The sequence below is a fragment of the Ranitomeya imitator genome, chromosome 5, assembly GCF_032444005.1.
Source record: "Ranitomeya imitator isolate aRanImi1 chromosome 5, aRanImi1.pri, whole genome shotgun sequence".
Lineage (NCBI taxonomy): Eukaryota > Metazoa > Chordata > Amphibia > Anura > Dendrobatidae > Ranitomeya > Ranitomeya imitator.
The window spans coordinates 81,080,246-81,098,188 of record NC_091286.1 but is presented as its reverse complement, the minus strand read 5'-3'; the positions used below and the strand labels follow the sequence as shown (position 1 = coordinate 81,098,188).

The following is a 17,943-nucleotide window of genomic DNA, read 5'->3' as shown; positions in this document are numbered from 1 at the left end:
ATCCAGGCCTAACGCCAGACAACCTGTCCTGTCCACCTGGAGACCTGTACTCTGTGGACATATAGAGGCACCCTTTTTGGCGTACGAGCTCCCCCCTCTGCATCACCACTATTTAGTGGATGATGCAAGAAGGCGGACAATTCCTCTCCACTTCCCTGTTAAGAGGTTGATGGATCGAGGGTGCCTAATTTTTATCTCTGCACCGTGAAAAGAGGAGATGGCAAGAGACTATGACCTGCTGGATGCAGCCGCACATTCTTCCATGGGGCAGATTAACCGGGTAGAATCTCCTGTGGTATTCCTACCAGTATCCCTACCTGATGGGTCATCAATTAAAAATACCACGGACTGTCAGATAGCAAATCTGGTTCGTTCCGTCTTGCGGCTTCGAGTCCAGCGCTCTATCCTCCCTAGCGGCCGCATGGATTGCTAGAGCAATGGTCTCCTGGCTGGAGACCTTAACTACCTTGATTCACACCAGCAACAACTGGCCAATCAAATCCTTTGAGCGGGAGACTGACAAAGGATTGTATAAGGATTGTCCAGCACAGTCTAGATCTATGGGATCTTGGTTCCAAACAGGGGAACGAAAAGTAAGATCAACCCTGGACCTCAAACTTCTAACAACCTTTGACATGGTCATCCTTCTTTGGATGGAGTTCCTCCGCTCAGCCATTACTTCAACAGAAAAAGGTGCAGTTTCCGGCATCCATCGACATTCGGGTTGCTTGCCTTTCCATTCGTCAACAGCATTTTCATGTCACAACCTTGTCCTTTGGCCTTGCTTTCGCACCCAGAGTGTTCACTCGGGTCATGGCGGATGTCATGTTTCTCTTGCACTCTAGAGGCGTGCTCGTCCTGCCCTGTTTGGTCTGTCTAGCCGCCCTTCCAGGACTATGCTGAGTCGTCTATATCTCTTGCGATACCTTCTCTCCTGGGCTGGCAGCTACACTTAGACAAGTTCTCCTCATTTCCAGCCCAGCAGATATCCTTTTTGAGGATGATCCTGCACACTTCTAGAAGGATGGTAATTCTTCCTCGAGACAAGGTCATGGCCCTTCAACAGGGAGCTCGCGCAAGGAGAGTTCTGAGGACTTGATTACTCACCCCTCATTTCATTCGATTTGCTAAGAGAGTTCTGAGGAAAAATGGTGACGACAATGGAAGTGGTTTCCTTCGCTCCGCTCGTTTTCAGCAAGTCAAATAGACTTTCAGGCAATAGTCTCCGAGCTCCTTCTTTATCCAGGGCCTTTCTCCCGGTTCAATGGTTATTAGTAACTACCAATGCCAGTCTTCTTCTCCCCATGATTGTTCTGGAGATCCGAACGGTAGTCTTACATCAGGTCCACTGCCTTCTGGCGGGTCACCCTATCCGAATTCAATTGGATAATGCCATGGCGGTGCCTTACGTCAGTCATCTAGCAGGTACCCACGATCAGGCGCCATGACCGAGGTACCTCACTTTCTCTGATGGGCCGAAGTCTATTATTCGGTGATCTCGGCAGTATATATCCCAGAAGTAGAACTCTGAATGGCAAACAAATTCAGCCGTCAGGGTTCCGCCTCAAGTCAGTGGGAACTTCACCCCGAAGTCTTCCATCAGATCTGTCCTTACTGGAGCTCTCCAGTTGTAGGTGGGATGACATCCAGACTGAAGGCCAATGTACTCGAGTTCGTGGTTCGGCCTCGAGATCCAAGAGCCATCGCTCTCCATGCTCTGGTTCTGCCATGGTACCAGTTTCCATAACTCCCCTTCCACTACTTCCGAAAGCCTTTCGGAAGCAGAAAGGGGCCCCAGTGATCCTCAGAGATCCGCACTGACCACGTCCGTTTTTTGTTTGCGGAGCTAGTATCTTCTCGCTTTATCGCAGCACAACTGCAAGTAGGGACTTTCTCACAGGGAGTTTTCACACGTAATTCTTCCCTATCGCATACCGTTAGATCATTGGGACCTTATTATTCCTAGAAGCCTTACAGTAGGCTCCTTTTTCATCCGGGCAGACTTTACTATCTGGGAAAGTCGTCCCGTTCTCCTCTGCGATATTCTCACTCTGACGAGTCTTCGGAGCTAGCTTCTCTGCTCTTTCAGACTTTTTTCCCTTATTACCTTCGAGGCAAGGTTGTCCTCAGGCCATCTCCATCCCTTGTTACCAAGGTGGTACTGTATTACCACTGTTATGAGGGCATAGTTCTTCCCTCATCTCTTTTGGCTCCAGTCTACAAAATGGAATAAGATCCCCCATATTCTGGACGAAGTGAGTGCTCTGAGTAGGTACGTCTTGAGGACGGCGTCCTTCTGAAGGTTGGACGTTTTATTTGGGCTTCCTGACGGTAGAGGAAGGCTTCCTGACATTTTCAGGAAGGGTTTAGCCGTTTCATCGACCATGATAACATGGTGAATTCTTTTCACCATCCAGGAGTCCTTCCGTGCTAGATGTCAGCCTATCAAGGGTTCTAGGCCCCAGGCGTCAGCAAGGCACGCCTGCAAGCTTGCGGATTCGTCCAGTCCGCATGCATTCTTGAAGCACTATAATTCCCACACTTCCACAGATGTGAGTCTGGGCAGGCGGACTCTGCAGGCCGCGGTGGCGCACTTGTAAGTAGCGGCTACACAGGGCCTGATCTATTGTTGTCCCCACCCAGGGACTGCTTTGGGACGTCCCACGGTCTGTGTCCCCCAATGAGGCGAAGGAGAAATAGGGATTTTTGTGTACTCACCGTAAAATCCTTTTCTCCGAGCCATTCATTGGGGGACACAGCTCCCACCCTGTTATTAGCTTATGCTTGTTTTTTAGAATATGACATGCTATACGCTCATATATTGTTATTGATCTCCTACTGCTTTTGCACCGAACTGGTTAGCTGAGAGCCAGCAGGAGGGTATATACTGCAGGGGAGGAGCTAACTTTTTTTGTATCACTTAGTGTCAGCCTCCTATTGGCAGCAGCATACACCCCACGGTCTGTGTCCCCCAATGAATGGCTCGGAGAAAAGGATTTTACGGTGAGTACACAAAAATCCCTATTTCTCGAGCATGCTCGGGTGACCTTCGAGTATTTTTTAGTGGTCGGAGATTGTTTTTATTGTCGCAGCTGAATGATTTACATCTGTTAGCCACCATAAGTTCATGTGGGGGTTCCCTAGCAACAAGGCAACCCCCACATGTACTTATGCTGGCTAGCAGCTGTAAATCATTCAGCTGCGGCAAGAAAAACAATCTTCGAGCACTAAAAAATACTCGGAGGACCCCCGAGCGTGCTCGGAAAATCTCGAGTAACGGGTATATTCGCTCATCACTAGTAGTAATCTTTTTCAGACGACTTTCAGAACAAAACTGCGTTGTCCATAAAACCCATTTAATATACTATGGTGGCTGAGCGTAGCTTATTTTCTTATTACTGTTCATTTGAATATCAGTTTATTTTACCTAGGTTACGACAGTGATGTTGCCAGAGAGAAATCCATTGATTACACCACTAAAATCTATGCTGTGAGCATACGAGAGATGGAAGGAACAAAACCACATCAGCAGATAAAGGAAGCTTCTGTGGAGGAAAGGTACATTCAAGGGCAGACACAGGGTGTGGGGGAACTCTGTTTCACATAACTATGGCTCACACTTAAAGGCTTTGTACCAAGTTTTAAAGGTGAAGAGGGTCTGATGGTTAGGACCTCCACCTCTCCCGAGAACAGAGTCCCATGTGAATGGACCTTTGCAGTCCCAAAGGAAGTAAATGGAGTGAAGATGTGCATGCTTGACCTCTTCTCTTTGAAAAGGGCTCTGCACAGTTCTGTTCTTGGAGATAGTGGTGGTCCTAGCAGTCGGACCCTGAGTGATCTGCAAGGTATCACAGGAGGTAATTTTAAAACTTGGTGCAACCTCTTTTTAGTCATTGAAATAGCTGCATTTGCTGAAGTCACACGTTGCCTTTGATTCTGATATATAGCAATGCCAGCAGTTATCATGACCATTACACTTTGATTTTCATTTCCAGTTCATGTTGTAATACCAGTCAGAGCAATTAAACTCTATCACCAAGTCATTAGTCTAATTTTCAGCGTGGCATGTGGCCATCATTGTGTATGGAGATGATGAACCATGCCTTGCAAAATAATTGGGGTTCTGCAGCACCCAACTAACGTTTTCAGAGTCATAATCATCATCAGCAGATCTGACATCAACATATCATCATGACATGTCATCAGGGAATATTCTCATTCTACATTTTCAATGTATCAGAGGCGTTAATCACGTCTCTCAATACAACAGTGAGCAGATCACCGTCATTTTGATGGTACACATGAATCATTTCATGCCAGCTTCATATCGATTAGGAAGCAGATGTCTTGCATAAAAAATGCAAATACCTTGCCGTAGTTGTTAATATCAACCTTGCCATACTTAGCGCCATCTATAGCATCTTTAGCTCCAGTTTTTGGCCAGTCTGAATTAGTGGAAAGTATTTTTGCCCATAAGGTTCTCCAAGGATATGTTTCACTTTACATTTGTGCCATATGCCTGGAAAGCCATAACCACAAATACCGAGTAACTGGCGCTGACGGATCACTGTCCCTTTATCGTTTCATCCTGTATTAGTACCAAAATATTTTTAGTCCAAATTTCATCTATTTTTTTTGTTAATGAAATGAATGAAAAAGAACAGAAGAAAAGTTGTGTACTTCTTTCTTCTGTCTCCCTCTATATCTTGTCTTCTTTTCTCTTTTTCTGTCTTCTTCCCCTCTATTTTTCTGTCCTTTCTATGGGCATTAGGTTCAGATACCAATGTAACCTGCCAAAATCAGGTGATAATTTTGGTGTTTGCGAGTATTTTGACCCCTGCTCATCTCTAATCTTAATGATCATGCAATTTCTGAGAAGGTAAGTATCCTGCATGGATTCACTCTTGTGAATCATGTGCCTCCTTGCACGTGGCATCCAACAAGATGCAGAGCTTTGAATTCTAGAATGCAATATGACTGCCAGATGTTGCATTTCACCAATACATGCATATCCACCACCCCCAGAGCTAACCACCAACTCTTCCTTTTTTCATGTTGTTTTACCTGTGGCTTTCCTTATGCAACATGCGGGAATCCGTGCATTTGGTCATTATAGTGTATTTAATAAGACCTCTTCAGCATAAATCACAGACTATTAGACTGGTAATGACTGATGTAAAATATGCTTTACAGATCTTACTTGGATTGTTGTATTATTGGTTAATAGATGGGGTCTTTAGCTTAAGGAGACTGGTGATTAGTACTCATGTGGCCAAAGATTGCTGTATGTCGCTTCGCAGCATAATGCAGGTAGACAGGCTTGCATTGCAACCCACAAGGTACTGGAACCACAACAATAAGTCGTTAAGAATTCAACCGGCTACCACTTTTTGCGAGTTCCGGTATTTTGTGGGTCACAAGGTGACCCCATTCACCAGCACTAGGCCTCATTCACTTGTCCTTGTTGCAGGTAAATTATAGTTACAATATGACGGATGACAAGACCCAATACAAGTCTATGGGTCCGCGAAAAAAATGTACAGCACACGGATTACATCATTGTACAGTCTGTATTTAACATTGCAAAGTATAGGAGAAGGTTTGTCATTTACTTATTTACTTATCCATGGAGAAAAACTCTGACACAAGGATGGTAAAAACGGACACACAGACCGTATACTGATGGTGAAAACGGACACACTGATGGTAAAAACTGACACTTGGACCATACACTAATGACACAGTAATCCAAAAAAACTGATGACACATGTATTTATTTTTACATACACGGACATGTGAATGAGGCCTTATACTGTGATGTAGCAGCATCGTACAGTGATCTTAGGAGGCGCCACTTATATTGCAGCCACAATCTTGGTGTAGTCCCAGTCTAATGAGCAATCCTAGAGCTCTGTATATGGCAGAAGTGCAGAAAGGTCAATCTCAGCTCTGTTTATATATGTTGCAGGGTAGAACATGTAGTACAATGTATATAGAAGTGTATGCACGTCTATAGACAGCTTTTTCCCAGTGTAGAACATGTAATTATATATATAGTCCCCACATGTAATAGTTTTGCAGCCTCCACAATTAGGGGATCTACAGGGTGAGCCATGTATATGGATACACCTAAATAAAATGGGAATGGTTGGTGATATCAGCTTCCTGTTTGTGGCACATTAGTATATGGGAGGGGGAAAACTTTTCAAGATGTGTGGTGACCATGGCGGCCATTTGGAAGTCGGCCATTTTGGATCCAACTTTATTTTTTCCTATGAGATGAGGGTCATGTGACACATCAAACTTACTGAGAATTTCACAAGAAAAACAATGGTGTGCTTTGTTTTAATGTAACTTTATTCTTTCATGAGTTATTTACAAGGTTATGACCACTTATAAAATGTGTTAAAAGTGCTGCCCATTGTGTTGGATTGTCAATGCAACCCTCTTCTCCCACTCTTGACACACTGATAGCAACACCGCAGAAGAAATGCTAGTCTAAGGGGGTCAGATTCCTTGTAGGAATGCTCGGACCTGACACCCATAATGTGGTGTTGCACCATCTTGCTCGAAAAACTCAGGGAACCTGCCATCTTCAGTGTATAAAGAGGGCACCACATCATCATGTAGCAATTTTAGATATCCAGTGGCATTGTGGTTTCCATTGATGAAGAATGACCCCACTATCTTTGTACCCCATTTACCACACCATACCATCAAGTATGGGGTCAGGTCTGAGCATTCCTGAACTTTTTCCTGGAAAGTGGTGATCATCGTGGACCAGTTGAATGGCCACCGAGGTCTCCCGATCTGACCCCCTTAGCCTTTTATCTTTGGGGTCATCTGAAGGCAATTGTGTATGCTGTGAAGTTACGAGATGTGCAGCATCTGAACCAAAGGATACTGGAAGCCTGTGCTAGCATTTCTTCTGCGGTGTTGCTATCCGTGTGTCAAGTGTGGGAGAAGAGGGTTGCATTGACAATCCAACACAATGGGCAGCACTTTGAACACATTTTATAAGTGGTCATAACCTTGTAAATAACTCATGAAAGAATAAAGTTACATTAAAACCAAGCACACCATTGCTTTTCTTGTGAAGTTCTCAATAAGTTTGATGTGTCACATGACCCTCTTCCAATTGAAAAAAATAAAGTTAGATCCAAAATGGCCAACTTCAAAATGGCCACCATGGTCACCACCCATCTTGAAAAGTCCCCCTCCCCCCCCATGTACTAATGTGCCACAAACAGGAAGTTGATATCACCAACCATTCCCATTTTATTTAGGTGCATCCATATACATGGCCCACCCTGTACTCTCGCGGGAGCACTCTGACTAAAGCTGGATGATTTGCAGTGCTCCCTTCACTAATTAGCATTATTTATCTGTGAAACCCCTTAAATATTTTCACAATACAGAATGCACAATGACCCTCTTAGCACATTATTTAGTGCAGTTTATTTTCTGATTTTCTAGATAGCATTTTATTACAGATATTGCATATTATATTACAACTTTCTATTTGTGAAGATGTGGTTTATGATGTATGTATGTTTTTTTATGTAATACGGTTGTCTCCGACCAGCATCTTTTCAGCTGTTGCAGAACTGTAACTCCCAGCATGCCCCGGTAGCCATAGACTAGCAGGGGATGCTGGAAGTTGGAGTGTCACTACAGCTGGAGAAGCATTAGTTGTAGACCACTGGTGTAATGCTGTGCATAAGAGAATTAACAAAGAAAACTAAAGGATGGGTTCTAAAATTTACTTGATTTACTTGTATTTTCAAAGGAGTTCTGATCTCCAGATTTCGGTGCCACCTCCGGGTCCTGGCACATTCACTTCCAGCTTGACATGCCGACACAAGAAACGCTCCTATGTGTTGCCACGTTATAATGAGGGCTATTTATCTGGCCCTTGTCAAGAAATAGGCCTGCCCCATCATCTATGCATTGCCTAGTCGGAGAAGAGGGCTGCTTTACTTACTGAAATGAGCCAAATATTTAGAATTGAGAGTCCTCGGTGGTTGATACCTTTTAATGGCTAACTGAAAAGATGGTAACAAATTGCAAGCTTTCCAGACTACTCAGGTCTCTTCATGGAATGAGCCAGTCATCTAACCCCCATCCCGCACAGCCCTGATGTTTTTTTCCAACACGGGAAAAAAAATCTGCTGTGTCCAATGCAAGCTGGAAGAGAATCTGGGCTGATGTTGACTTCTGGAGATCAAGTGTGCAACCCTTTACGTCGATTTCATAAAACAAAAGAATTCTTATTTGTAGAAGTGTTAAGTTTGTGACAAGAAACCCACACGAGATCTCTGAAATATTAATAAATGCCTATCCTACATAATTTAGATTTGGAGTAACTTAAAGTGTTATTTTTTATCAGAGAAATCTGCTTCTTTCCTTGTTAGGACTGATCATTAATTTTCTAAATTCTTTTTTCTTGGGAAAAACCAGTATTCAGTGAAGACGGGCAGATTCTATGTAGACCATGGGGGGGAGGGTGGGGCTCTGCTAGTAGCTCCTCCCTCCTCCTTGCCCCGCCCCTCTACATAGAATCTTATCAGCACCAACTGTCATCTCCTATCTGTCTGCGGTTAATACAGAGTTTATCATATTTCCTATCAGATTTTATGAGAAAATTGAGAATTTTAAGAATGAAAAATCAGTCTTGGCAAAGAAGGCATATTTCTCTTATAAGGTATATTACAAAGTTGCTTATTTTCCTGTGTACAGTTGATTAAGTACCGTAAATACAAATTAAAACAACACTTACTCTTTAGAGGGTTTTCTGTCAATGAAACCTGTTAAGTTCAGCAGTCAACCACTGACAGCGGGACTTAGCACGCACCAGCAGGAAGCGGGTCATTAATCCTGCCCATTGGCGCCCCTTTCACATGATCGCCAGTTGTCATAACACTCGGAGGTCTGCATTACGATATCCTTGTGAATGCAGAACCGTTGTTGGTGTTCATAGGAGATCGTGATTTCTGTTATACATACCAGTGCTAGTGCACTGCTATGTATAGCAGAGGCGATCAGACGATCGGAGCTTCAAGTCTCCTAAGGGACTATTAAATTCAGTGAAAAGTATAAAAAAAAAAAAGTTTTTTAAAATATAAAAATAAAAAAACATAAAACTTCAAATCACCCCCCTTTTGCCCCATTGAAAACAGAACAATTAAAAAAAAAATATATATATATAGATATTTGGTATCAGAAATGTCCAGTCAATGAAAATATAGAAACATTTTATTTGTCCGCCGCAACTTTGCAATAAAATTAAATAAAAGGCATCAAAGCATCGTATTTCCCCCAAAATGATATGAATAAAAACATCAGCTCAGCTCGCAAAAAATAAAACCTCACCTAGCACGAGTCTTGAAAAATGGTGACATAAGCAAAAAATGTTTTTCTTCCAAATTTCAGGAATAAAAAAAAAACTATACATGTTTAGTATCTGCGTACTCATATTGACCTGGAGATTCGTGTTGTCAGGTCTGTTTTTCCTGAAATCAATGATGTTGTTAAAAATAATTCGTCCCGCAAAAACAAGTCCTCATACAGCTATAGTGACGGAAAAATAAAATGGCTCTTGGAATAAGGAAACAATGAAAGCGCAAAATCGGAAAATAGCAAGGAAAAAAGGGGTTAAACAACTTTTGAGATAAGTGTCCAATTACTTTTGGTCACTTTCAAAAGAGTCAGCTACGTATTAAAGAGCTGTAATTCATAAAGCCTTACTCCAATTTGGATGTGAATACCCTTATATTAAACCTGAAAGTCTATACTCTAAGCCCATATTATATAATTGTACATTGAATATGTTTCGGTAAACACCTAAAATGCCAAAACTTGTGTCACTCACCGAATATTTCTGGACCGAACTGTATATACTGGATGTATAGCGATTTAGCTATAGAAGTCTAGGAAAGATGCCATTTTAATTCAAGTAAGCAAACTGGTGCTTAACACCAAAATCCGAACTGCAACCAGAAATACCTAGAAATGACTAGAGAACACCTTTTGTATTGTATTTCACTTCTCCTATTTAATTCCATTTGTGGCTTATGTAAAGCTGCGGATTTTGTGTCTGTGCTGCAATGAGGCAGTGACACAAGAAAGTTCAGCTTAAACATCTTTACTTTCCAACTTAAAAAATGTTCTTGTCCGGTTGGCAGCCAGAACGTCCGAGTCAGTCCGTTGACATGGGCAACCTGCACCACCGTATAATCTGTGGGTTATGTAATGGCTTGCTCAAGTCTCTGGTCTGTGTTTAGTTTCACACACATCTGTCCTACATAGAGCCTCCTGCTCTGTTGCTTGCAAAACTCAATACTTACCCACCCAAACCTTAGCTGAAAGTTTAAATGGGAATCGTGGCCATGGGCCACTCCCAAAATCCGGAGTGGAGGGAGAGACCCATCCCACTACCATTCTTACAGATCTCTCCAAAATTAAAAGCCCATGTCAGGTTTCTTAAATCTGACTTTGTCAAATAGCTTGCCCAAGTCCACACTCTCTTTTATTTTGCATTGTAGCCACAGCTGTGTCTGTGATTTCAACATTCTCCAGCAGGTTAAGTATGTTTGTAGGCACATTCTGGGGGACACGTACCGACCCTCGTATATGAGCCCCCTCACTGCCTCTCACTTTTTAAAGATCATGACGTAAGTGTCAGATGCTTAAAGCCTGAATATTTCTTGTGGGCATGGATTGGAGCTTGGAAATAATCCAATATCAGCATGATAAAGCACTTTTCTTATCATAAATTATTCTTGCAATTCCAGGTTGTAAACAGTGAAAGAATTGCTATATTTCTATATTGCATAGTTCCTGCTTAGATAGGACACACAAGTCCTAGACATATTTTCTTATGAGGCAGCATACTTTCTGGGTTCCTCTACTTTGCTGCATGTATTCTATGAAAATGCTTTTGCAGAGGACCTGGTGGCCCTCCTCACGTCTGCTTTCATAAATTGTATCCCCCCAAAAATATAAATGCTGAAGCATCTTTTTTAATATCTCCATATTTTTACACTCCTCTACATTATAAACTGGGTGTTACTTTTCTCTTTGTGAAAGATGCATGCCCTTACACACTTTCCGGTCCAGTTATTGTTCAGTGTAAGCACACTCTCCCAGCAGGTACACCCAGTTGTCAATTTATAAATACATTTCTAGGAGGAATAGCAGAAGAACTCCACAATCAATAGTACCAAAATAGAAACTTAGCATTGAAGTCTTCAGGAGAAACAAGCAATTACTAAAAGAAATATGTCAGGAGATCTTGGAGTCCATTTTAAATAATAATAATCTTTATTTTTATATAGCGCTAACATATTCCGCAGCGCTTTACAGTTTTGCACACATTATCATGTCCCTGATGGGGCTCACAATCTAAATTCCCTATCAGTATGTCTTTGGAATGTGGGAGGAAACCGGAGAACCCAGAGGAAACCCACGCAAATACGGAGAGAACATACAAACTCCTTGAGGAAGTTTATCAGAACAAATGAATGTTCAAACCAAGTATCCTTGGAGTGACCAAAGAGATTGGTTCACATTCCCAACTACTTGTTTTCCATCCATCTATTCCCTACTCTGACTCTCGTAAAGCCAGATCTGTTATCCAAGAAAGAAGAGGTGGAGATAGATTAAAAACAAATAGGAGTGAAGGTGCTTTAAATTTTTTGGTCACACCAAGCGTGCACTGGGCGCCTGTGCTTGGTTTGGACAGTCATTTTGTGCTTGCACATTCCCTTTTAAAATGATGTTTCAAAACCGCATTCTATATGCTGGGTTAGAGAGTATGGACATTATAGAAGAGAGATCTATGAGTCATTAAGTAAGAGCGGCTTCTGCTTGTCGAAGACCGGCTTCTGCTTGTCGAAGACCCGGCTGCCTGGTTTCTGGAGATTACAAGAAACGTAGACGTGTGATAATGCAGCGATCACAGGGACAGACATTTCTCAGCAGTTATCCTATTGAGGATTGCGATAGTCAGCATCTCCCCAGCCAAAGTTGCCAGTGTCCCTTTCAGAAAAGGGTGAGTGATCAAGTAGATAAGTGTATTACTTTTGAGACCTCCATGAATTTGGACTGAAATATTTTTGATTTCACATTATTGCTATTATTTCCTTTATATGAAAAGTGAAATTGTGCGCTTAGTATATGAAAACAACTAATTCTTCTACATATGATGTAGTTGTGTGCCAAATAATAAATTCTGCATAGGAGAAGATAAGCATTGGTGCTGATATTATGTTAATAAGTGGTTAATCCTGATACAATCAGTACATTTTGTGAACTCTTCAGATGTGTAATATTTCTGTAAATGAGTTGTGATTTCATCCTCTCGTGTCTGGCCGTGTTCTGTATGAATGTTAATGTGCGGCCTGATTGTTTTGTGCTGGCGAGGAAGAAAACGGTTAATATTTGTATTGTGTTTTAATCTGCTTTCCTTTGGAGGCAGGGCATTGTCAAGTAAGTATCCCAACAGAAAATGTTATTTTACATACATATAAATTAGAGCTGTGCTGACACGACCATACATCACACTGCAGTCTGATTGTCATATCTCTGTCATTAAGTATTATCAACTGTGTGTGGTCCGCCAACATCTCCAGTAGTGATAGCATCGGGAAAGGAACCATACAGCCATAAAATGTATATTCATTGTATCATTATCGCTAGAACTGAACTTCTAGTCCTGAACGACTCTCAGAAGTCACTACTGCATTTATCTAACATTTATGTTGTACTTACCCGATTCAAGACTTTATATCAAATGGAAACAAATTGTTCCAAATTGCTCTTGTGCCCGAGAAGGGGATCATTTACTGGTTAGACCCTTTGGGGAGTAAGGGATACCTCTTCCCTCATAATTCAGCCTTCCTGAATTGGTTGTGCTCAGTCTTCTTGGGTTAAAGGGGTTGTCTGATCACAGCAGATCATTAACCAATCTATACAATAGGTCATCAGTATCGGATCGGTTGGGGTCTGACAGCCAGAACTCCCACCGATCAGCAGTCCTTTGCTCTGGCAGTCACCGGATGTACGGTACTCACTTTGAACAGGACTGCAAAGCACACTTCTGTTGAGTGTGTAGTATCTGATATTGAAGACATAGCCGTCATTTGGAGTGACCAGACAGCCCCATTAAAGTACAATATCGCTGTATTACAGATCCATTTTGTACAGATTTGTAAGGCTGCGTGCACGTGTTCATTTTAATTTCCATTTTTATGATCCATTTGGGGAAATTAAAAAAACAAAACTAAATCGCTGAATTACAGGACCCATTCATTTTAATGGGTTTTTACATTTGTTTGTTTTTTAAATGCATCTGATTGCATCCATTCAATCTGTAATCTTTTAGAATGATCCAAAAAAAAGTCCAAAAAACTGATCCATTTTATTTTTTTAAACAATAAATTGTATGGGAACCAAATTATAATGCGTGGACATTCATTTTCTCATCCGTTTACAGATCTTTTTTTTATAGTAAAATCCAATTAGCTCAAAACAAAACAAAAATGGATGCAAACAGATTTTAAAATGGATCTGTTGATGGATCTGTTTAAAAAGTGAGACTTTGGTTTCAGTTTAATATCAATTTGCATTCATTTTTTTTTTAGGATTAATTGCAAACGAATCCCTGATAGACATGTCAAAATTGCGTTTTTCCAACAGATCCACAAACAGGTGGCAGCAACGTAATGTGAACATAGCTTTATACAACACTTGTAGCTTTCTGTTGACTTTTGCTGTATGCCTCCAATGCTATGATTTGGAGTTTATCTCCCCTAGGAGGGAAGAATAAAAGGAATAGATTTCAGTGGGCTCTTATCGTGGCTCTTAGGAAAAAAAGCATGACATATTCCAACGCATGTAAGAATATAAAGTTATTCTGCCCTTGAAGCATCACTTCAAAGCCAGAACACAGTCCCTCATGGTGACACTATATGGCAGCATTCGGAGGGGCTATCTATGCCTTTAGATTCGGCTACCAGTGTAATGTGTATGGGACTTCCCAACTCTCCCCCTGACAGATAATGTTGGGTGAGGAGGCCAGGATCTGGACTGTTGGGTTTCTCATGGCCGATTCTTTGTAAGCAACCAGAGGAATTTGTCAGCTGCTGTCTCATAGAGAACCTAGGCGCGCTCAGCCAAGCCGAGCTTGTGTATGGGGGAGTCTGTAGAGATGGGGGAATGTATGGTGGAGTTTTAGGCTTTGTTTCATTGATGGAAGCTCTTTACATCAATACGATGGATACGATTGATGTCGTGTTTCTATTAAGATAAATGAACCTTCCAGTGTCAGAATTTGTGTTGGCCTCTGATTTGGCCAGCCTGTTTACTTGACAGCTATTTCTCTAGACTCCCGTGGCATGTGGCATGTCCACCATAAATTGGTAGTTTGCCCCATAAACATCCACATCTATTCCATAGGTGATTTTTTTTTTTTATCACTAGACGTCTGCAGTTCCCAAAGACCTCTGTGTCATGTTGGCAATGATGAGCTTGTATGACCACTGAGACTCCAATAAGCATTTCTGACCACTGAGAGCCCTAACAGTAATAAGAACAAGGGTCCCAAAGTCCCTTCTCTCAATAATTCAAATGGACTGGTAATGGAGCTCACTAACAATTTGTTTACACAGGGTATTTTGGGATCCTTCTGCTCATGATCATAAGGGGTTATAGTATTCGAATTCGCCTTCTGCCCATTGATCATCCATTTATCACCTTTCCTGCAGAAATGTCTCCTGTGAATGGCCAGCTTTTGGTTTTAGACTTGTCTTCAAAAGTCCATCTATGTTCATTAAGTTACATAATTTTTTATTATACAATTTATCTTTTTTTGCAGTGGACATTTCATTTATAGCAATATACTTTATTATTTCTAGTTTATATCATAGTTATATCTAAGAAAAAGCAAAAGCACATTGAAGATATGATCGAATGATGATCTTTTACCCTAATATTAACTGCTAGCGATATGGTTTTTGCCTTTAAATTCTAGAACTGCGGTAGAATGCCTGGTGCCAATCGTGTCCAATAGTTGAGATGCCACATGCAGGGAACCGAGAGCCACTTGTAACTATTGAGACACTAGTTAGGCAACACTAACATAAAATAGGGAATATTGGTACGAAGAATAACTGAGATATAGACAAAAGGGCATGTTCTCCAGCACCAAAGGAAAGTAGTTAACACATATTAAAAAGAAATCTCAAAATGCTTACACGTTTCAGGTAGAATAACCCTTAATCATAGCTATGAGCAATCAGCTGTGATTAAAGGTTATTCTACCTGAAACTTGTAAGAATGATGGGTTTTCTTTTTTTTTTTTTAATATGTGTACATTCTCCTTTTTTTTATTGCATATGATTAGAGGTTAAGTTTTAACTACTTTCCTTTGGTGCTGGAGAACATCTCCTTTTGGACCATTGAGAACTATTTGACCTGGAAGCCAGACCAGTGCATACTCCATCCACCACACCCGACCACAGATGGTCTGTCCAGGAGGTCTCCTGAGATACTTATCTCTGACACAGGAGTGGAGGGCTGAATTGAGACTTTTTCTATTTTTTTAGATATAGACATCTGAGGATATACAGAGATTCTGTATCGTGTAATTATACACATAGAACTGTCGTATAAGGAATATTCTAACTACGGTATGTGTTTATCTGCAATGTAAGAGGATAGAAACTGATAACAAGTAAATGATGAGAATGATGGCAGTCAGTGCTCACTGAGCGACCTAATGCAGACTGTCCGCTGATTCATGGTCGTATAGTGCCGCAGAATCAGGTATTGATTAGTGGCCTTCTGATATAGATAATCTGATATGCTTTGGGAGGTGCTTCATTATCTGATTTTCTTGCCTATTTTTTATTTTCATTCTTTAGTTAAATTTACTAAGAATAATCTCAGCAGCCCCTAAAGGTTCATCCAAAATGCTCTGAAATCTACATAGGGCAAAAAAAATCTGCAAGTGGACAAAGCTTTAGCGGCTCTAAAGATTATCTGTGATGTTTTTACCTATATAAATAATTAAAACAGAAAATAGGCAATACAATCAGATAATTAAGATTAATTCTTTATATGCATGGGGTTTAAAAGCATTCATTTATGACAACTATGCCTTTCCATATGCTTTAATAGGGCGCATGGATGTCATAGAGGAGATTGCCATGCTCAAAACCCCCTCAAAGAGCCATTGCTGCTCTCTGTAAGATGGCTTTCAGACATGGCCCATCTATGCATTACAAATTACATGATTTGAATGGACTCAATTTCCAACCTGAACAGAAAATGTCTGACAAAACGTCTGGCTTTGTCTTTGTGAGGGAACGTCCCTTTCTATGGATAGCATTTCTGTACATATAAATGGCATTAGCTACTGAGCTCAGTGATTAGCTGCAGCAGTGATGTGTGCTGTACTATTGAAGCCCTGCTACACCACTAAACAGCACTGGACCTGGATTGGGTGGATTTGTGTCTGGTGTTTTAGAGGTATAAAATAAAAAAAAGAAGGAATGTCCAGCTTCACCGAATCTGTAAAAAAGAGTTTTCTTTATTCACAAACTTTAAACATGGAGGATACAGACTTCAGCACAAACCATATAGGTAGGAATCTCAACGCGTTTCTGGAGACTAAGCTCCCTTAATCATGGTCATGATTCACCGGATTCGGTGAAGCTGGACATTCCTTCTTTTTTAGATTTTACATGCCTGGACACAGCGGGTCCGTACTGCCGAAGATTGGCTTATGCATCACGGGTGAGCTGGCTTATTTTTCCTCTTTCCAAGTTTTAGAGGTATAGGAGCATTTGCAAGCATAACATTTAAAATAAGAAATATTGATCTGACATAATTGTGATTAATACACATCAGATCAGATCATCCCCATGATTGTGATTTATATTTTAATAGCAGCCTACACTTTGGGGCCTATATACTAAGTAAATACGAAAATTGAGTTTGTGACCTTTCATTTATTAGTCGTTAAAAGGCTTAATCATTACTGAATTTCATAACCATTTTTTATACACCATGTTCCAAATTATTATGCAAATTGGATTTAAGTGTTATAAAGATTTAATTGTTTTGTTTTTCAAATAAACTCATAGATGGTATTGTGTCTCAGGGCTCAATGGTTCACTGAAATCAATCTTAAACACGTGATAACTAGTTTTCGAGGTGATTCTAATTAAAGGAAAACTACTTAAAAATGATGTTCCACATTATTAAGCAGGCCACAGGTTTTAAGCAATATGGGAAATAAAAAGGATCTCTCTGATGCTGAAAAGCGTTAAATAATTCAATGCCTTGGACAAGGTATGAAAACATTAGATATTTCACAAAAACTTAAAAGTGATCATCATACTGTGAAGAGATTTGTGACTGAAACAGAGCACAGACAGAGTTCATGCAGATAAAGGCATAATGAGGAAGGTTTCTGCCAGACAAATTCATTGGATTAAGAGAGCAGCTGCCAAAATACCATTACAAAGCAGCAAACAGTTATTTGAAGCTGCTGGTGCCTCTGGAGTCCCTCGAACCTCAAGGTGTAGGATCCTTCAAAGGCTTGCTGTGGTGCATAAACCTTACTATTCTACCATCCCTAAACAGTTTTCACAAGCAGAAACTGTTGCATTGGGCACAGTCTAGTGTACTGATGAGTGTCGAGCAACCCTAGATGGTCCAGATGGATGGAGTAGTGGATGGTTGGTAGATGGCCACCATGTCCCAACAAGGCTTTGACGTCAGCAAGGAGGTAGAGGAGTCATGTTTTGGTCCGGAATCATGGGGAAACAGCTGGTAGGAACCTTTAAGGTTCCTGAAGGTGTCAAAATGACCTCTGCAAAGTATACAGAGTTTCTGACTAACAACTTTCTTCCATGGTCTAAAAAGCAGAAACGTGCC

At 41.0% G+C, this 17,943-nt stretch overlaps 1 protein-coding gene across 1 annotated transcript in view; it reads left to right on the top strand.

Moving 5' to 3' along the window:
- The window catches only part of EML6 (EMAP like 6), a 178,409-nt gene that overhangs the window by 121,373 nt on the left and 39,093 nt on the right, over nt 1–17,943 (top strand). The window contains exon 27 of the mRNA XM_069768872.1: nt 3,432–3,558. Within this exon, the coding sequence (XP_069624973.1) occupies nt 3,432–3,558 (127 nt within the window). The remainder of the gene's footprint in view (nt 1–3,431; nt 3,559–17,943) is intronic.